At 37.4% G+C, this 22,087-nt stretch overlaps 1 protein-coding gene and 1 long non-coding RNA gene across 2 annotated transcripts; both read right to left on the bottom strand.

Moving 5' to 3' along the window:
- Window positions 1-554: 554 nt before the first annotated feature.
- chmp4c (charged multivesicular body protein 4C) lies at window positions 555-8,488 on the bottom strand. Its single transcript, XM_039666648.2, has 5 exons — window positions 8,103-8,488; window positions 4,977-5,154; window positions 4,364-4,472; window positions 973-1,096; window positions 555-880 (listed from the first exon to the last, which is right to left on the bottom strand). Exons 1-5 carry the CDS (start codon window positions 8,344-8,346, stop codon window positions 819-821), a joined length of 717 nt encoding a protein of 238 aa, XP_039522582.2. The 5' UTR covers window positions 8,347-8,488; the 3' UTR covers window positions 555-818.
- A 2,732-nt stretch (window positions 8,489-11,220) lies between these two features.
- On the bottom strand, window positions 11,221-21,980 carry LOC148969586 (uncharacterized). Its single transcript, XR_016149292.1, has 5 exons — window positions 21,908-21,980; window positions 21,309-21,399; window positions 21,064-21,190; window positions 19,249-19,388; window positions 11,221-11,542 (listed from the first exon to the last, which is right to left on the bottom strand). It is a non-coding gene; the product is annotated as an uncharacterized LOC148969586 (long non-coding RNA).
- Between the last annotated feature and the right edge of the window lie 107 nt (window positions 21,981-22,087).

Here is a 22,087-nt window from a genome sequence, read left to right as displayed (position 1 = left end):
GGAACGGTCTACGTGTCCTCAATCACAAGAATCATGCCACATTACTCAGCTTCTGGTTACCGCCGATTATTAATTCCCAAAGCAATTGATTATCTTTCATAGGTGAGAAGGTGTTGGATTGTTTTTTATATGTATTGACTTATTAAGGATTTTACAGCTTATGATTTTACGTTTACAGTAACTTTTAAACGTCGTGTTACTGTTAACTGACGACTCCATCTCATTGTATTGTGTCAGTTTTGTAAAACCATCGGCCTGAACTATCCATTAATCGGCTTTGACCGTTCCAATATGGCGGATGGCTTAGATATGCCTATGTAAACAGCCGCTGAGGCATCTATAGTTTAACAAGCTCTGTTATTTTTCAAAACCAACATACTACTATGGTTAAAATAATTACTAGAAACACTTTCGTATTTTCCGCAAGATATTTTAATCAAAACCAAGACTTTATAATATTGAATAAAACATTATAAAATCACTCTTAATGTATTTGACATGCAATACATTTGATATTTGAAGGTTTTTTTTCATACAAACCCCAGTATTTAACATTTATATTTCAATATCATTTTAATCATTTAATCATAAATTGCTACTATTTACACCAAGTTGCCAGCAAAGTAATCCTTCATCTTAAAGATCAACACATAAAAAAACATTTTTTTTTTAATACAATATACCAATTTTAAGATTGATTTATTTACTTTTTTTCTTTCTTTCAAAAAGCTCTTGCAATTCTTTGCAGGATGTAGATCTAAAAATGAAAGTGAATGTAAAGTAGAAAGGAGAATGAGCATTTGTGTGTGCACTGCTGCTTATGAAGCCCAGGCAGCCAACCTCTTCATATCATGATCATCCTCCGCTCTCTTCTTGGAGGCTGAAAGAATGAAATTATAGGCATTTCAATAAAACACAGACTGTAGGGCCTGACTGTAAATACTAAATGTGTTGGTGTCATTGCATACTTACTTGCATGGCGGCTTGGTCTTGTGCTAGGCAGTTTGGTTGGTACACTTGGTAATCTGGCCATATTCTTCATACTTTCTTCAAGTTCTTCCTGTTCCAACTCTGCCAGCTCAGCCAACAATTCATCCTGTAAAAACATAAAAATGAGTACAATTGATTAAAACAATGAATCAAGTTCTGCGTTTTTACATAAATTATCTTGAAAATTCTGAAATACGTACTGATCATATTTGAGTTTACTTTTTTTTTAATGAATTTCTCTGATAAAAATGAATTGAATGAATGAATGAAGTGCCTTAAATAGATTTAACGATAAACATTAACACACACAGGGTAGAGGAGAATGACAGTCAACTACCTTGAATATTAATTAAGCGTTTTGGGCATAAACATATAAATTAGAATAGTGATTCAAACATTTCATTCAAATAAATAAATGTCCATACTGATCTTATTCATCGCGTATATTTAACAACTTCTGCTTTGTAAGATCAGCTTGGGTTGGAATAAAACTTAATGTTCCATTGAGTTCTATTGAGAAAATCTTTACACAGTAATCATCAGATTATCTCTTCTCCTGTCTCTGAAAATGTCCAGATTTTTAAATCATCTTGAGGACACTCATTTTAAGTGCAGTTTAGTCAACTAGGTGACTACAGCACATTGAAAAATACATAACGGGAAATAAATGAGTTGTACTATTTCAAAATGGAAGTCACAAAGCTCAGTACAAGTAGTCCATTAATTCCTCTTTTTTATTTGTAATTAGTGATGGGGAATTTCCAAAAGAGTCAATTCTCTCAAAGACTCCAAATAGCCCTACTGTTAAAATCAGCTCATGGTTTCTCAATAGCAGAGATATATGAACTAAATTAATAAAATTAACAAAAATGGACTATCACTTCACTTACTTAAAGGGATAGTTCATTTTGAAATTAATTTTTGATATGTTTTAGCTTACCTCAAGGGCATCCAAGATGTAGGTGTCTTTGTTTACACAGTATTTTAATTTTTGATATTTTTAGGTCAAACCGTTCTTGAGGGTGTGGGCGCTTTCTGGCCGTGGTTACAAGAGGTAAAAACGATATAAATACTGTTCGTTTTCTCACACAAACCGCTCATTTCGTGTCTTAGGCCATCAATGTGTACTTACATTTACGAGTCATTAAATCATGTTTAATTTGGACTTGTCTGTGCATGCTCTTTGACGTGGACCCCATAGACCTCCATTATATGATTGATAGACAAGAACGGTTTGACCTAAAAATATCAAAACTGTAAATACTGTAGAAACAAAAACACCTACATCTTGGATGCCCTTGAGGTAAGCTAAAACATATCAAAAAATAATTTCAAAGTGAACTATCCCTTTAAGCTGAACTATGGCGCTATTTTCTTTTAGATCTGCTGTACAGTCAGAACAAACTTTGTTGCATTATTTTCCTGCTATCTCTGTAAAGCTGCTTTTAAATAATCTGTATTGTAAAAAAGTGCAATATAAATTAAGGTGACTTGACAAACTACATGTAGCTTACTTTAGAAAAAAACAGTCAGAGTACATTTAGATTGTAATTATACATATCTCTATGCCATCTTTGTAGTTTAATTAATGTTATATTAATGCAATAAATATTATTTTGGCTTTCCATGACTAATCTAATTTGTGTTCATATCATTTAACTAATCATAAATCATTAAAAACTCACTTCAAGAATAAACATCAATACATGTATATTATTGTATGCATTTCTGTATGTATTGTATTCATTTTTAGTATCTTGAACTCTCTTACTAGGGATTAATTGCATCCAAAATAAAAGTTTGTGTTTACATAATATGTGTGTGTAGTGTGTATAATTAATTTGTACATATAAATACACAAACATGAATGTATACATTTAAGAAATATTTGCATTTACATCCTTTATATATATTTATACATAATAAATATTATATATACAAATAAGTATTTGATATATTAATAACAAATTTTTCTTAAATATATACATGCATGTGTGTTTATTTATATTTATTTTGGATGTGATTAATTGCGATTAATCGTTGCCCATCCCTATCTCTTACCCAAGCAGCTTTTTGCACCTAAAGGTACATTTAAATGACAATGATGTACTAAAAACGGAAAGGTTTTCCTTCGCGTTTTTCTTGTACAGGCAACAACATCGTCAAAATGATCGGATGACAAAACGGCTAAAAAATAAATAAATAAAATTCTGTATTCTGCATGCCAGGTCAGTAGTTGACGATGATACTTTAGAAATAAACAACTAAACGCCTATAGACGTAAAGTAATACGCATGATGTCACCGTTTTTCACAAATTCGTTTTTGTTGTTCACACTGAGACGATAGCGGTATTGTTTTCAAAAACTTGTACTTTGTAACCCGTTTTCAAAAGCTTGCATTTTCAGGCCCCAAAATGCAGGGTTCATGCAAATGAACAGGTTTCAACCTATTTTTAGTTGGAAATGGTGTTGTGTAAACAGCCCTTAAAGGGATAGTTCACCCAAAAATGAAAATACTGCCAGTATTTACTCACGCTCATGTTGTTCCAACCCCGTAAGACCTTCGTTCATCTTCGGAACACAAAATAAGATATTTTTCATGAAATCTGAGAGCTGGATCACTCCTCCATACTACTCCATAGGCTTTTTGAGGGATTGAAACATAGTTGCCGGCCTCGAAAAGTTACTAAAGACATCGTTAAAATAGTATTCTCATTGCTTGATGAAGTTAAGATTGAGCCACTGTAGTCACTTGGCCTATTTTAACAAAGTCTTTAATAACTTTTCGAGGCCGGCAAGTTTCAATCCCTCAAGAAGCCTATGGACTAGTATGCAGGAGTGATCCAGCTCCCAGATTTCATCAAATATATCTTAATTTGTGTTCCGAAGATGAACGAAGGTCTTACGGGGTTGGAACAACATGAGGGTGAGTAAATACTGACAGAATTTTCATTTTTGGGTGAACTAACCCTTTAAATGGGTCATCGGAAGCAAAATTTACTTTTATATGGTGTTTGCATATAAATGTGTCTTTGCACCATACAATGAAAAAAAAAATGTAATCCGCAACAAGTGTAAACGCTCAATAATCAGGCTGTTTGGATTTATGATGTCGTAATGCTCATGCTCCGCCCACGACCACTGACAGCCTGTCCCGTATTAGCATATTTCTGACACCCCCCATGGAAGAGAGGATAAGATTCATATCCTCTAAATCATCAAAAATATGATTTAGTGTATAAAAAACGACTACAATCGTGTATTTCTGACCCTGTTTTGATGTGAAGTAAATTGATTCGAGGAGTCAATTCTGTCGACTTGTATGGTTAGAGTTGAGAGTTGGAGTTTAACATCCCTATTTGTAATACATACCTCATCAAACTGATCACCAAAAGGTTTTGAGATGGCATCACTGATCTCCTGAGCTACTTCCTGTTGTTCTGTAATGTCCTGCATGAGGGAGTCAATGTTATCCAGATCTCTGAAAGTGAGAGAAACAGAATGATTGATTATTTGATGACATTTGCTAACAACTGTTCAATCCACTGGTCTCAATTATAGATGTATGCAACAGTCATTTATCGGCATTATACAAAATATTTTACTACAGATATCTGTAGTTTTGTAGTATTGATCAATCAAAATCATGTATTCCTGAGAACCATGTAATAAGCAATGATATGTTTTTTTTTTTTTTTTGTGAATAACTGAGTGTAAAATACAGCAATAGGCGCATTCAGGTTGTCGTAATTACCATAATTATGAAATATCAGAGCTCATAATTACAAATTTTCAGATTACTCCTACTTGTACCATGTGATTGCTGCACCACTGCAGATTAATTTAGGTATTGACAGTGTTGCCATAGAAATGCATAATTCCCAGTCCGAGGAAATGGACAGCTCTGAATAGAACGTCACATGTTGCCATCTCGATATTACGGTAATTACGACATGGCGTGAATGCAGCGCATGATGAAACGTACATGTTCTGGTGAACTCCTTTGATGGCTTTAGCTGCGTAACCCATGTTCTTCAGAACCTCTGTGTTTGTGGTGGCATTCTCAAGGGCCTCTCGCTGGAACTCAATAGTGGACAGGGTCCCGTCGATCTGAGTCAGCTGTTGCTCGAAACGTTTCTTCCTCTTCAGAGCCTGAAGTGCAGCTGAAGAAAACATTTTTTCAGTGTGGTCATAATCATCAGATATTTCACTGAAGAAGTACACTTCATTCAAATGATATTTTCCCTCATTTTTAGAGATTCATTCTGTTAATCATACATTAATGTGCATCCTACAACATGTAACGCATGTTAATAATGTGATCAACTGCATTTTATGTAGCATACTAGCACTTATGTGTTAGTATACTAGCATACTAGCACTTAAACAGAGGAATACAATGTGCCTCTGTTTAAGCTGTATACCTGCGTGAAGAAAAATTGGAAGACATATTAGTTTAACCTGTTCTTTTTCGAGAGAAAAGCAAACAAAAGAAACTGGCAACAACTGGGTAATGACATTGATAGGCTACACATCATTTCGAGTTAATGGTATCTCTCAATTGGATTAAATCAACAACAAAAGGAAACTAAAGAAACTGAATTTCTTGAGAACAACAAAAATGTGGTTTTTTTTTTTAATTATTTTTTTTTTTTTTAGAAAGAATGGATAATTTACACAAGAATGGATAATTTAGTTTACCTAAAACATGTGAGAAGAAAGTAAAATTATTGTTTGACTTCACATGACCAGGCACTCTTTAGACATTTTTTTTTAATCTTTAAAATTAATGCTCAAAGTATTTGAGTAAATGTAATTAGTTACTGTACTTAAGTATCTTGCTGGCTACTTTTACTGAATATCAAAGATATTCACAACTTTTACTCTCAACTTGACTACATGTTTCTATACTACAGTATATTTGTATTACTCGTTACATTTTGCAGTTTATTTCTGCTATAAAGTAGCGATATCATCATCTATAGGGCATTGAAGGTGCTATAACTTATGCGCAAAGCTTACTTACCAAAACTTGTCAAGGCTACTTTACATAAATGCGAGTGCATAAGCAGGTAGTTGCTAAATCACAGGCATTTCATATAATTTTATTTACACGTTATGTAGAAGCTTTTTGAAGGATATTGGTATACTATGCCCATTTTGAGCACTTAAGCTCATCTTTGAGCGTATTCAGAACAAGTAAAATACTTAAGAACTGTTATTAAAATCTTAAGCTAGTCCTAGATTCAAATGCATGTTTGAGCTGTTTTAACTGAAAGCAACTTGCACTGATATCTTAAAATGTCAGTGGGAATGTTTTGTCTTAAATGGATAGTTCACTTTTTGATATGTTTTAGCTTACCTCAAGGGCATCCAAGATGTAGGTGTCTTTGTTTCCACAGTATTTTCAATTTTGATATTTTTAGGTCAAACCGTTCTTGTCTGTCAGTCATATAATGGAGGTCTATGGGGTCCACCTCAAAGAGCATGCACAGAGAAGTCCAAATTAAACATGATTTAATGACTCGTAAATGTAAATACACATTGATGGCCTAAGACACGAAACGAGCGGTTTGTGTGAGAAAACAAACAGTATTTATATAGTTTTTACCTCTTGTAATCACAGTCACGTCCAAGTACTCTGAGGGCGCTTCTGTCTGTGCAAGCGCGCCGGCAAGCCCCGTAAGTAATCTCTCGCACGTGTACGTCCCTCATTGTTTACACAGAGATTTTGGAAGTTTTACCTATCACTGTGAAGATCTAAACATATTTAGATATACAGGAAATCGCAATGGAAGACGATTACGATATATCAACAGACAACTTTGAATTTTTTTCACAACCAAATTTAGATCACTTTCAGCACTTTATGGCGCTTGCGCAGACTGAAGCGTTACCCTCAGATAACTTGGACGTCGCTGTGGTTACAAGAGGTAAAAACGATATAAATACTGTTTGTTTTCTCACACAAACGTTTCGAGTCTTAGGCCATCAATGTGTACTTACATTTACGAGTCATTAAATCATGTTTAATTTGGACTTCTCTGTGCATGCTCTTTGAGGTGGACCCCATAGACCTCCATTATATGACTGACAGACAAGACGGTTTGACCTAAAAACATCAAAATTGTAAATACTGTGGAAACAAAGACACCTACATCTTCGATGCCCTTGAGGTAAACTAAAACATACCAAAAATTAATTTCAAAGTGAACTATCCCTTTAAGATGCACACTCACAGTAATGTTATAAAAGCTACTTAAGTGTCCTAATTTAACTATCAGTACGCTATCAGTACCCAGTACTCCTAATTTAACCTCTATCAGTACTTTTACTCAAGTATAGTTACTTTTCAGGTACTCTTTACACCTGGCTCCACCTGTGATGCCTGGGTGTAAACTACATGCTGTAGTAATGCACAACTGTAAATGAGACGTGTCCAAATGCCTGTTTTAGGAGGAACAGCTGGGCGTCACTCCACATAAACAAAAGCCATGTTTCTCCGACATGTTTCAGTGGGGTGTTGTTACACTTCAAAAGACAAATTATGTAACTGACAGTTTTCTCATAATCATTTAGTTTAATACAAAACAGCAAAACAAAAGGTCTTGGAGAATTTTTATTATTATTTGAAGTGCTGTACTGTGACCTCTTTTTAAAATAAACTATGAATATACATCATAAAAATATGAATAACATGTTTAAAACTTTCATATCTAAATGAAATGTGGAATAAACCATTAATTGTGTACTTAAGTGAAATTAAAAAAAAAAAAAAACCTTCACATTTCTGGTGTCAGCAGTTGTTATTGTGTCATTTCCGCCACACACAAACGTTTGTTGTGTGGCCTACTGGTTTATGCAGACAACAAGATATTGACTGAGATAAATATGATCAAAGGAAAATATATTACTTATATAATAATTGTATTAAGCAATGTAATTTTATCAAGGCTACGCAAAATATTAACCCAGCACGACAAACGAGGCGGCTTTTTTATTCCAAATGTCATTTCCATCGCTGTCATAAACTTTCAAGGGTACTAAAATATACAAATGACATAATAATAAGACTATAATGTAAAGACCACAAAAGTCCCATTCTACATACCTCTTTTGTTTTTTGTTCCATTCTTTTTGGCAATGGTGAGCTCCTGCTCGATTCTGCTCTCCAGGTATTGCTGTTTTTTCGTTAACATGGCCTCGGTCTCTCTCAGTTTGTTGATGGCCTCCTGTGGTGATGCACCCGACCGGGACCGGTGCTTAGATCTAGAACTGGATCCAGAACTAGAACTGGGTCTGGAGCTGGACGAGCTTGATGAGCTCACTTTAAAAATCTTTGAAATTTTACTCATTTTTTTCCCCCGAAGGTATGCTATTGCTTGTAATTCTCTAGTTAAAGATCCAACGTGCTTGAAATTACAATTCTTAGAAGGATCGCGAGAGATCCTGCTTTTCTGCTTTTCAGATTCAATTCAAAACACCAACCTAACTCTTCCTGAAATTCAACACCTGAGCGCAGGTAATTGCTCAACAATAGTCTCTGAAGACACGCCCATTGAATAGAATTAGCAGACAGAATGAAGTCACACAATGGGCGGGGCAAAAGGTAGCGCGATTATTAGGCTTGTTTGAGATGAGCAAATTCTGCGCAGAATCGATCACCGGTGATCAGCGCGAGATGCATGCCGGTTAGAAATGTGTCCGAGAACGGTCCGCCTGGCTCTGATGTCATGCCGACGTATGTCAAAAAACTCTCGCGAGCGCAAGGCGGAAGGGTCGGATTCTGCAGTCGCGCGCAGTTGCTCTCCACCGACTGCGCTGATCAAAAGCATGATGGGAAACGACTTGCTGACGACACAGCTTAATGCTCATTGGTTTAAACAACAGTGATGAAGGTAAATTCCATATTCATTAAGCTAAATTCTCCAAATCAAGGCCATGTTTTATTTATTTATTGTTTTCAAATTGAAACTGATCTATATTGTGAATCTCTTAAACGGGTTAAAAATAAGAAAGCTATAGTCAGTAACTCAAATATACTAGGCCTACTCTAAAATGTTCAAGTGAAAAATAGCTCTCATTTTATAGATGATGAAGTTTGTAAGTCTGTCTATTTAAGCTAAGCTTATTTTGATTGATTGATTTATTTTATTATTAATTTTATTCTGATGTTTATGTATTTGTCGCTGTATAATAGGCCTATTTGTTTCACGAATTGTGGTGCTTGTAGGTAGGCTATGTTTGTAACTTGCATTCTAATAAAAAAGTAAAATAAATAAAAATAAAAGAACACCAGATGAATTGTTCTCTTTTAAAATGTTTGATTTTAAAACTGATATCATGTTTTATGTGTATACATAGGCTATGGGTGAATAAACTATCTGACAGTGCCATATGGGTTATATTTCATTTTTGTTAAAACAATAGGCTATATAAAAACACGTCTGTATTAAAGAAAAAAAAAAGATTGATAAACCATAGGCTATTTGGAATGTAATTAAATAACAAGTAGTTTGGTTTTTATTTACATTTTATTTATTTTTATATAAAAGCAACAGAACTCACATCCAGTTTATTAGCAACACGTGCACGAGCGTGAATCCCGTTAATCCCGCGATATCCGCCTTTGATCTCACAGGTGTCTGATTCACTGCGAGAACCCTAGATCTGTCCGGCTTGATTGCGCTTTTTTCACTCCTCCCCTCACTGCAGCCGCCTACTCTCGACTACATTGCAGGCGAGGCGAGGCGCATCTCAAACAAGCCTATTGCCTTTCACTGCTTTAGGTAGGAAATAATAATTTTGAGTGGGCTGTTTCCTCAATGGACACTGGTGTAATCCAGTCGAATGACACAGTAGACTTTTCTAGTCAAAATAAACCGGATGTAGTCAGTTTTCTGATATTCTTTAAGTTTATTCCATTATTTAATATTCTGGTGGTATCTAGATTAATCAAATAAAACCTGACCTTTATCATTGCCATTTAATTAACATTTAATGAAATCAACAGTTTCAAGTTGTCACATTTATTTAGACAACAAATCATTTCTATAAAAATGGAACATTTAACTTCATATTTATAATATGAACATATTAATAATTTTCATTAACTTCCATTGTAATGGACAGGAACATTAAAGTATTTCAGAAATGTTATTTTATATAATAAAAGTCCCTTCAAGTCTTCCTCAAAATATTCCTTAAATGTTTTACAGTTTATATTTCATATTAAAATAGCAAAAGATTTGAAGGTTACCTTGATCTCAGTGGTTTTCTCACAGCATACTGCCTTGTTCATTAATATTATTATTATTTCCTTGTATTGCCTTATGGGCTCTATGCACGACGGTATTTCCGGTGAAGGTGTAAGGATGCTCGATAACTTCCGCCGATCATAGAGTCCAATGCAATAGCGAGAATTTATATTGAATTTTATACTCCATGGTTATAATAAAGAAACGTTGGTCACAAAAACAGATAAAACAGACACCCCTCGTTGTGTTTATGCTTCTTTTTAAAATTATATTAAATAAACATAACTGTATATAAAATTACATCTAAACGTATGTACGTTTCGTTTCAAAGACGGGAGGACAGTAAATATTGAAGACTCTGCCATAATCCCGTTTTCTCCGGTTTTCCTCCGCTTTAATCTACACAACCGGAAATAGACGAGCATCCCTGCGTCAAATGCGGAACTTATGCGTGCATATACTAGTTAAAGACACAGCAGTGAGACCAAACAAGATGTATGAAACATAGATTTGTATAGGTCATAGTCTTGCTAAAGCTCTCGATTTACCGGTCAATCTACGTTCCTACTCTCACATATACGGTCATGAGCTTTGGGTCATAACCGAAAGGACAAGATCCCGGATACAGGCGGCCGAAATGAGCTTTCTCCGCAGGGTGGCTGGGCGATCCCTAGGGTGAGAAGCTCGGTCACTCGGGAGGAGCTCAGAGTCGAGCCGCTGCTCCTCCACATCGAGAGGGGTCAGCTGAGGTGGCTCGGGCATCTGTTCCGGATACCTCCTGGACGCCTCCCCGGGGACTTCAAGAGATGATCTTCATAAAATATGATGAACTAAAAATCTGACCAGGAGTGCATTTGTTAACTGTGTACAATGGATGAACACAAAAACCATGATACGGTAACGGGCGCGGAGATACAATAAATGAATTTTGAAAAATACTGGTTCATGCTGTATAGCTGAAGATTGTGGTTTTTCAACAGAAGATTGATTCTGAAAGAGACTCAAAGCAGATTTTATGATGAGAGAATCCATCCAGGAGCTTCAGGAGCTGACACAGGCTGTGGACTCTCATTGAGTGGAACAACAGCTAACAGACAGAAGAGCAGTTTTAGACTCAGTGTGAGCAGCAATATGAGGTGATTTGTTATGTGTCCTTACAGCACTGGCCTCAGTGGAGGAAAGTGAGTGGATATTTACTGAGCCGATCCGCTCACAGCTGATCAGAGATCAGGAAGAGGCTGCGGTGAGTCAAGCTGAAGGACGCTTGAAGCAACAGGAGCAGGAGATTGATGATCTGAGGAGGAAAGACACTGGGCTGGAGCAGATTTCACAGACACACACACACAATAACTAATTTTAGGAAGCTTCTTTGGTGCATGTCTCACTAGATATGCTTTTCTATTGAAGTATATATCCAAAAAAAAACTAAATCTCTAAATATATGTTCATAAATATTTATTTCTATAAATTATGCCATAAATATACAGCCTAATATACAGCAGGTGTATAGGCTATACAGCTTGACAGCAGGTGTCATAATGAAAGCTTCCTTTTTGGATAAATGAAATGGAACCTATTTTATTGATTTAAAATGGATGTGTGAAGCGCTCCTACTGGAGTAAAAACTTTTTAAAAGGCTGAATAACTTGTAATTTTATGACTTTGGCAACGAAAGCCCACGCATAGCCCACTGCATACCCCTAAACCTAACCCTTCTCATAATTATCCCTAAAATCAGAGGGAATTGATAGGTCAATAACATGTAGAAGCACCTAACTCTGGTTGTAAGCCTAAACTTGACATAAAATAAACTTGCCCCTCAAACTTGACTGGTTGATGGGAATGTTGTTCCAGGATTAACAAAGATGTTGTTGATGCAGGAACATGTTGCACTTGGTGAAATCAGTCATGTCATAGAAGGAAGGAGTCATAGAAGTTGAGAGAAGCACTGGCATTGAGTGAGCAGCGCCCTCTACTGTTTGTCTTTTAACAAGATGAGAGATTTGTTCAGGTAAATTTGGCATATTTGGCAATTGACACTATATAGTAGAATAAAAGTATATGTGTAAGTTCACAGCACAGACCTTGGCTAATTATTAGTAGGCTAGTTTTATTAGTAATTTTTAGTGTGAAGATGAAAAAGTCAATAGACCAAAAATATCTGATAGTGAAAGACAATGGCCAAACATAAAAATCAGATCAGTCTTCATAAAGATGTGAAAATAAATAATGAAAATAGTAAAAACAGAAAACTTTATAAAGAATTTGCAAATAAATAAATAATTTAACATCATGATTGAGTGGCAGATGATGACAATTTCCTTCATGCAGCACCACATATAAAACACATACTGTACATACATACACACATACATATTCTATTTGCTTTAAAAGCTTTCAGTGCTTTGAGCTAGATGTGGAAAACATTTTTTTTTTCTTTTCTTGATATGTTTTATATTGATAATTGTGGTTTATTTAAAACCTAGGGTATTTCCCATGAACCTGTCTATTGTAAAGAAAGATCTAAAGATTTAAGGAAATTAGAAATTGCTAAAAAACAAAACAAATAAACAGATTTTTACATGAATGACTCAAAGGCAGCACAAATTAGACGCCTGAAATGGACACGTTGCTAACATTTTCCTAACTGTCACCCGCCGCTCAATAGGCCTGATTCAAAATCTCCATAACAGAGGCGATATGAGATCAAAACATACTTACTTCTTCGCTTGTCTCTGCACTCAGATTTCAGTTTTTCTTCTGTAGCAGCTGTCTGAAAAACAACTAATATTAATATGAAGAAAAATAAAAGAGTTATATATGCACGGCAATAAGGTTGAACTACTATAAACACCAATCAACACACACTACCATTATTGGTCAGCTCAAGTCAAAGTAACTTTGTTCATAAAATGTGTATTTTTCCCCCCAAACTTTTCAAAGAAAGATCATTTACATAATGAAGTCAAATTTTTCAGGAAATCAGAAATAAAGACACAGCTTTATTTTACAAATAAAAATAATGTTAATGTTGTACATGTTATAATGGCTAATTATGTTGTTGTTTTTTTTGCAGACGCATTGGACAATGTTTTGTATTTGTTTTAAGACAAACAAATGTCTCCACGTAGATTTTAAAAAGATTTATTAAGATTAAAAATCTAAACAGTGAACTTCTTTATTTATGCAAACAGCAACTTAAACTTACCAGTAACTTCTGAGGCAGCATCTTCATCTCTTCAGTCTGCTTCGACTTCGACTTGAAAAGCCTCTCCATCTCCTCTGAATCTCCATCTCCTCTCCATCTCCATCTTCTCTGCATCTCCATCTCCTCTGCATCTCCATCTCCTCTGAATCTCCATCTCCTCTCCATCTACATCTTCTCTGCATCTCCATCTCCTCTGAATCTCCATCTCCATCTTCCCTGAATCTCCATTTTAAGAGATTTGAGAAGATACTTAACCTGCCGATGGTCATCTCCTCTGAATCTCCATCTCCTCTGCATTTCCATCTCCTCTCCATCTCCATCTTCTCTGCATCTCCATCTCCTCTGCATCTCCATCTCCTCTGAATCTCCATCTCCTCTCCATCTCCATCTTCTCTGCATCTTCATCTCCTCTGAATCTCCATCTCCATCTTCCCTGAATCTCCATTTTAAGAGATTTGAGAAGATACTTAACCTGCCGATGGTCATCTCCTCTAAATCTCCATCTCCTCTGCATTTCCATCATCTCCTCTGAATCTCCATCTCCTCTGCATTTCCATCTCCTCTGCCTCTCCATCTCCTCTGCATCTCCATCTCCTCTGAATCTCCTCTGCATCTCCATCTCCTCTGAATCTCCATCTCCTCTCCATCTCCATCTTCTCTGCATCTCCATCTCCTCTGAATCTCCATCTCCTCTGCATCTTCATCTCCTCTGAATCTCCATCTCCATCTTCCCTGAATCTCCATTTTAAGAGATTTGAGAAGATACTTAACCTGCCGATGGTCATCTCCTCTGAATCTCCATCTCCTCTGCATTTCCATCTCCTCTGCCTCTCCATCTCCTCTCCATCTCCATCTTAAGAGATTTGACAAGATACTTAGCCTGCCGATGGTCATATCCTCTGAATCTCCATCTCCTCTGCATCTTCATCTCCTCTGAATCTCCATCTTCCCTGAATATCCATCTTAAGAGATTTGACAAGATACTTAGCCTGCCGATGGTCATCTCCTCTGAATCTCCATTTCCTCTGAATCTCCATCTCCTCTGCATCTGCATCTCCTCTGCATCTCCTTTCCATCTCCATCTCTTCTGCATCTACATCTTCTCTGCATCTCCATCTTCTCTGCATGTCCATCTCCTCTGCATCTCCATCTCTTCAGCATCTCCATCTTCTCTGCATCTCCATCTCTTCTGCATCTCCATCTCCTTTCCATCTCCATCTCCTCTGCATCTCAATCTCCTTTCCATCTCCATCTCCTTTCCATCTCCATCTCCTCTGCATCTCCATCTTCTCTGCATCTCCATCTTCTCTGCATCTCCATCTCCTCTGCATCTCCATCTCTTCAGCATCTCCATCTTCTCTGCATCTCCATCTCCTTTCCATCTCCATCTCCTCTGCATCTCAATCTCCTTTCCATCTCCATCTCCTTTCCATCTTCATCTCCTCTGCATCTACATCTTCTCTGCATCTCCATCTTCTCTGCATCTCCATCTCCTCTGCATCTCCATCTCTTCTGCATCTCAATCTTCTTTCCATCTCCATCTCCTCTGCATCTCCATCTCCTCTGCATCTCCATATCTTCTGCATCTCCATCTCTTCTGCATCTCCATCTCCTTTCCATCTCCATCTCCATCTTCTCTGCATCTCCATCTCTTCTGCATCTCCATCTTCTCTGCATCTCCATCTCCTCTGCATCTCCATCTCTTCTGCATCTCCATCTCCTCTCCATCTCCATCTCCATCTTCTCTGCATCTCCATCTCTTCTGCATCTCCATCTCCTCTGCATCTCCATCTCCTCTGCATCTCCATCTCTTCTGCATCTCCATCTCCTTTCCATCTCCATCTCCATCTCCATCTCTTCTGCATCTCCATCTCTTCTGCATCTCCATCTCTTCTGCATCTCCATCTCCTCTGCATCTCAATCTCCTTTCCATCTCCATCTCCTCTGCATCTCCATCTCCTTTCCATCTCCATCTCCTCTGCATCTCCATCTCCTTTCCATCTCCATCTCCTCTGCATCTCCATCTCCTCTGCATCTCCATCTCCTCTGCATCTCCATCTCCTTTCCATCTCCATCTCCTCTGCATCTCCATCTCTTCTGCATCTCCATCTCCTTTCCATCTCCATCTCCTCTGCATCTCCATCTCCAGCTACTAGACTGAGATCTTCTGCCAGAAACATCAGGTCAATCTGCTCTTGTCCAGAATCAGGTGGTTTGTCTTCGTCTGGCATCTCAGCTGAGACCTGTCCTCTATGGGTGACCCTACCAGTAGTTGTGAAGTACCAGAGGCGTAGCTCTCAGCATCACTGATGCACACAAGCCCTCACAGCACGTCAAGCTGCAAACCGAGTGAGGGACCCTAACCTACCCTAACCAACAACAACAACTGCTTAAAACCAACCGCAAATCAACCAACCGCTCTAAACTTTCTGACAACGACATCAAAGCATGAACAACTACTCAGAAAAGTCCAGCAACCGTAAAACAACACGCTGACAACCGCACAAAAATCCTTCAAACAATGCCAACACACAGGAAACCGCCCAAAACAACCCGACGCCTACCGAGCAAAGCACCTAGAACAACCCGTGAACCGCATCACGCACCGCATCAACGCATTGACAATGAGCAAAAACATCCGAACAACCGCACAACACAACAAAACACCTCAAGAAAATAAAACTTACTCATAAAACTGTAAACTGTACAAAATAAAACTTACTCATAAAACTCTAAACTTACTCTATAGTAACTATTTACATTCAGTGGTCCCGCTGTGTGATACTCCAGGCTCCATGTGACACTGTGATGACTCAGTGTCTGGGCCTCTTTCTTCGGGGTTCCTCAGGCAGGGGCTCTTCGCTGATGTCCACGTGGAACCGAGGAGCGAGGCGTCTGCCGGGTGTGGAGAAGCTCTCTGTGATCAGGACACGTCCGTCAGTCTGCTCCATCTCCTCCTCTGAAGGGCAGTTGAGTGTCTCCCACAGTCGCTGCTCAAGGCTGTAGGGACGCCGCCGACCACTGGATGTCTTCAGCATGGCCTCCACCACAGAGCGGTAGATGTCCTGGTAGGCTTCTATGCTGTGGCCGTGGATGGTGACTGGATCATCCTCCTGACAGGCGTCCACTGAAGACACTGAGACGGCCGGACAGATGTCGGGAAGGACAGCGACGGCCGGACAGATGTCGGGAAGGACAGCGACGGCCGGACAGATGTCGGGAAGGAGAGCGACGGCCGGACAGATGTCGGGAAGGAGAGCGACGGCTGGACAGATGTCGGGAAGGCCAGCGACGGATCTTCTTGACCAATGCAGCTCCATGATAGTGGATCAAGTACAACTTACAAAGACTGGACAAATCACTAAGACTTACCAATTTCGTAAGTTGTGAAGAGCTTGATCGAGTTGTGAAGAGTTTAATTGAGTTGTGAGAGCTTGCAGCAAGTGTGTTCAGGCTTCAAGGCTTCAGAAAGAGTTGTGATGATTTCAAAAATAAACACAAGCTACTGGACTGACAGAGTGCTGAGGATGATTTAAATGTAAACAACAGTTGATATCAGCAGAAGTCAGCTAGAACTCTATGTTACATGTGTTGTATAATTCTCCAATTATCATTTTCATCTTCATTTATTCCTCTATGTATATATATATACACATATTTGTTAAGGCCAGCATCACTGTTAGGAACTGGGTTCATGAATGAATCTCTGTTGAAATTCATCTTTAAAGTGAACACACCATTCATCCATCGACTCAATTCTTTTGTTCACTAAAGTGTCTTATTTTTGAAGAGCTCAACTGCTTTGGTGGCTTTTCCTTCCTCCACAGAATAGAGCACAAGCCAGTTTTATTGGAGTGCGGCCTGTGAAGAAGCATTTGGTTGGTTGTGAATCTATTAAATAACTCTGGAATCTGATTAAATCCAGTTGGAGAATGAATATTCAGATGCACATACATATAGTTTTTTACATTCTTATTTGTTTTAGTTTTCATCCTTTTCTTGTTATTTTTCTAGCTCTGTAAATGTCCAATAGCTGACCAAATAAAATAATATAAGTTAATACAAGTTAATATAATAATTCATAATATCGAGGGCTGCAACTAACGATAATTCATTAATCTGTTGATTATTCCTTCACATAATCTGATAAAAACACAGATTTTATTCTATATTTTTTTATAGATTTTTTTATTCCACATCTAGCTCAAAGCACAAAAAGTTTTTAAAGTAAATAGAATATGTATGCGTGTATGTATGTAAAGAATGTGTTTTTTATGTGTATGTATTAGTTTAATGCAAATTCTTTATAAAGTTTTCTATTTTTAATATTTTCATTACCTTATGAAGACTGATCTGCATTTGACATTGTCCTTCACAAACAGATATTTTGGATCGATTGACCTTTTCATCTTCACACTAATAATTACTAATAATTAAATTTCCTGCTTGTCTTTTAATCCACCAGCTGTTGTGTAAGCCAAGGTCTGTGCTGTGAACTTACACACATACTTTTATTCTACTATATAGTGTCAATTGCCAAATATGAGAATTTACCTGATCAAATCTCTCATCTTGTTAAAAGACAAACAGTAGAGGGCGCTGCTCACTCAATGCCAGGTCTTCTCTCAACTTCTGTGACTCCTTCCTTCTATGACATGACTGATTTCACCAAGTGCAACATGTTCCTGCATCAACAACATCTTTGTTAATCCTGGAACAACATTCCCATCAACCAGTCAAGTTTGAGGGACAAGTTTAGGCTTACAACCAGAGTTAGGTGCTTCTACATGTTATTCACCTATCAATTCCCTCTGGTTTTAGGGATAATTATGGGAAGGGTTAGGTTTAGGGGTATGCATTGGGCTAGGACTACATTTTCAGACAGAAATGATGAAAAATCCAGTTTGAGCAGGCGCAATTCAAAAGTGCTGATACGAGTCATATGACATCTGAAATTATGTGAGCAATACACTTTACTTAACATAAAGCTCCTGCACAGTTAGAAAAATAGCAATATTATATAGAAAAATGTAAGGAGATTTTTAACCAATGCAGTGTATGCTGACCCTTTTAATGCATGCTATTGCTAATAAAGTTGACCTGTATCAAAAATCAGAAGAAGAAAAACATTATGATCCTTCATGTGAGAACACCACTCAAATGTAAAAAATTAATGAAATGTCAACAATGCGCGAGTACATCATAAAGCCACTTTCCATACCGTGTTTTGTTTTACCTTACACTAAACCACAATGGTGAGCCTATAATAGTTATAGGCTGGGCCCGATAGAGCACGATTTTTTCTTTTCTACTTTAAAAATTTTTGGATTCGACAAAAGTTTTTGTTCAGTGATCAAAATGTTTTATATTGATATTTACAGTTATGTCTCCTTAAACCCAGGACTAACACCTAGAATAAATATAACTTGCGGAATAAGGCAAGGGTGTCCAATTAGTCCCAAGTTGTTTATTTTATGTACACAACTAGCATATCTGATATTAAATCATCAAAATTTTCAGGGAATATTTTTTTTTTTTTGATAACAAATTTCGCCTCAGTCAGTTTGCAGATGACACCGTCTTCTATAGTGTCCTCATAAAGCAGGCTTTTGTCAAACACACACCGATTCTTCAGTCAAGTCAAACATCAAGAACATCCTATGATGATGATGTCGTCATAAATCAGGTGTAAGTCACACACTAACTCTGACACATATGAACATTACCTTGGGTAACATTAAGCTTTAAAATGATCCAACAAATTAAAAATAGTTAATGTAAAGTTTCCATACCGTGCATCACTTGGCCATTCAGGATCACATCCACAGGGATAGTCTTCATCCTGCAGGTCGGGTTCATTTGGTTGACCAAGGGAACCGTCATCTCAGGCTGATCGACACTAAACAAATGACAGTTCAACCTTCTGTGATTCCTGTTACACATTAAAAAACAATATCAGTGCTGAAAATCTAGTACCATCAAATATCATATTCTTTGTGATCACCAATTATCTATTAGTTTAATAGCCAATTGACATGTCCACTGCCACATTCTGAATTATGTAATTTAGGCCCTGTAATGCACTCGTGTGCTTATACTCAGTGTGTAATGTGTGTGTCCACACAAAGAAACACAGACAACAGAGCAAACATAGAGCACAATGTAAATATCACAGAAAGATGTCTATGAAGGAAATTTATATAATTATCAGAATATTAATGAAATTAAATAGTCATGCTATTTTTTTTTCACACACATCGCTGGGAAGTTTGTAATTTAATCAGTTATGGCAAAGGCAAAAGAAGTAAAACGAGGAGCATATTACTAATGTTAACTGGGAAGAGAGAGAGAATTGAATCGAGTAATCTTCCATGTGTTACTGTGCTTGAACAGACAAATTCACACAAAATTATGTCAAAATGAAACAGTCGGTTATGTCTTAAATGAACGTAAACAGTTCAAAATAAAACACGTGTATGTTGGTGATGCTCATATGTAAATTGCGTAAGCTTTCATCAATTTCATCAATTACATCGAAAAAGTTCTACCCTCACCACAAAGAAATCAGGACTGAAGTGGTTAAAGGGGTGATGAGCTTTTGACATCTAAGAGGTCATCATATTATAAGAATATCCTGTAAGTTTCAGAACTGAAAACGTCCTTGTTAGTCCAATAAAGCTTTTATTGACACCAGGCTCAGCAATTGACTCATTTTTAAAAAAAGTGGGAAACTATGACGTCAAAGAGGATAAAACACTGTCCACCCCCACAGAAGAAGATCAACGCCTACTTCAACACGACCGGTTTAGCCCCGCCCACAGATTCGCGCATTACACGCACAGCTAAATAACATAGGCCTGGCTACCTCAAAATGACAAACCGGATCGAGCTACCGAGCATTTCAAAATATTGTGCAGCGCCTGGTTGTGGAAGAAGACAGTCGCTGCATAAGCTTCCTCTGGATTCCAATAGGACTGCATGGATAAACTTTATTTTTAATGACGTTCCAGCTGATGAGGGTAAGACATTGTCCGTCTGTTCGCTTCATTTCACTAAGGATTGATTTGTAAACAAGACTGGATTTGCAGACCGATTAAGCGTAAAGAACGGTGCTGTGCCGTCTATATTGGATCTAACAGGAATTGTGCAACACACGGACTCTGGGTCAAACATGTATGGTCGAATCATTCCGGTTGCCATTTTACAACATTGGACGTTTTCAAAACGATTTCCCCCAAGTGCATCGATGGGTGAGTTGAAACTCATTATAATATGCAAAACTGTTATCCACTCACAGCAGTGGGCGTTTACTTCCAAGTCTTCAGTGCGAGACGCCCGTAAAAACCGATCGTTTCTGAGCTGGGCTTAAAACTAGGGTAGAAAATAACCTATTACTTATTCATTTTGATGTTTTCATCATCATAAATTGACCTCAGCTCAGACAACAAAAAAATAAAATGTAAAAAGCCAGTTCATGACCCCTTTAAAAGTGGCAAAAGATGGATTAAAACAGCAGGTGTAAACAGGAATGTGTGTCCCTCATCCACTTGTGATCGAATCTGGGCTATAAGTACAAACTTACATAGGCATCAAACACAAGTACATACCATCGAGTTTTCCATTGTAATGAAACTCGTCATTATGAGATGCTCTTTGCCTTCCCTCTCATTCTTCTTCTTTTCTTAGTCTCCTCCATATTCAAGCAGGAAATCTCCCAACTGAACACTCCTCTCCCTACACAACAACAGAGAAGAAACACCATCACTGTAAATAACATATCATGTACATGACACAGCTTTATTAAACACATTAATTTCACTTAAACTTAACTCTATCAAACCATTTGCCTCACCTTTAAAATCATTGATGAATTTGTCTTTGTTCTGAAGTGAAAACTACGCCTCATTCAGTGGCTTGGGCTCTCTCACTGTAACCAGTGTCTGCTGTCATAAAAGACCCTCATTAATACTCAATATTGCATTTCATTTGACATATTCAGCAGGTTAAACATTAAGACTGACAGTTCTATTGGTACAGAGATTATACGTAATTACATGCAGGAGGAATAAGAGCACATCTTGACTAATCTCTTTAAAGCCAGCAGAACTGCAGTAACGTTAGCATCTCTGGATACTGTAACGTTACTTGGGAAACCCCTCCCCTTCACAGACTGTAGTCATGACATCTCCTTATTCTGATCATGGCTAGCTTATTTGATGTTAGAATTACAATTATATTGCAAACTAAAACTAGTTAAATTGTCAAACATCTCATATTCCCTTCTGACAGTCTGTAAACAGAATGGCGATCACTGCGAGGCCGTTAGCATCGTTAGCATCAGGCGCTAGCGGCTTCATGACAGTAAACCGAGCACGAGCAGCAAAGAGCTTACAAGACACGTACAAACAAGACAAACTGACCTACAAGCGATTAAACAGCAGTAAATCATACCTTTCCAGTAATAACGTTAGTGACTTTAAACAGGTCCAAATCACAGGTGTCTTCGAAGCTGCAGTTTCCACCCGGTCCAAACAGGAAATAGACGCTAAACTCTGATTATGGATTATAATAAACGAGACTGTAAAATAATAATACCATTATGTATGTAAATAGCCATAATATGATATAGTC

This window comes from Pimephales promelas, chromosome 22 (assembly GCF_988280905.1).
Source record: "Pimephales promelas chromosome 22, fPimPro1.hap1.1, whole genome shotgun sequence".
Classification (NCBI taxonomy): Eukaryota; Metazoa; Chordata; class Actinopteri; order Cypriniformes; family Leuciscidae; genus Pimephales; species Pimephales promelas.
This window is presented reverse-complemented; position numbering and strand designations above follow the sequence as displayed.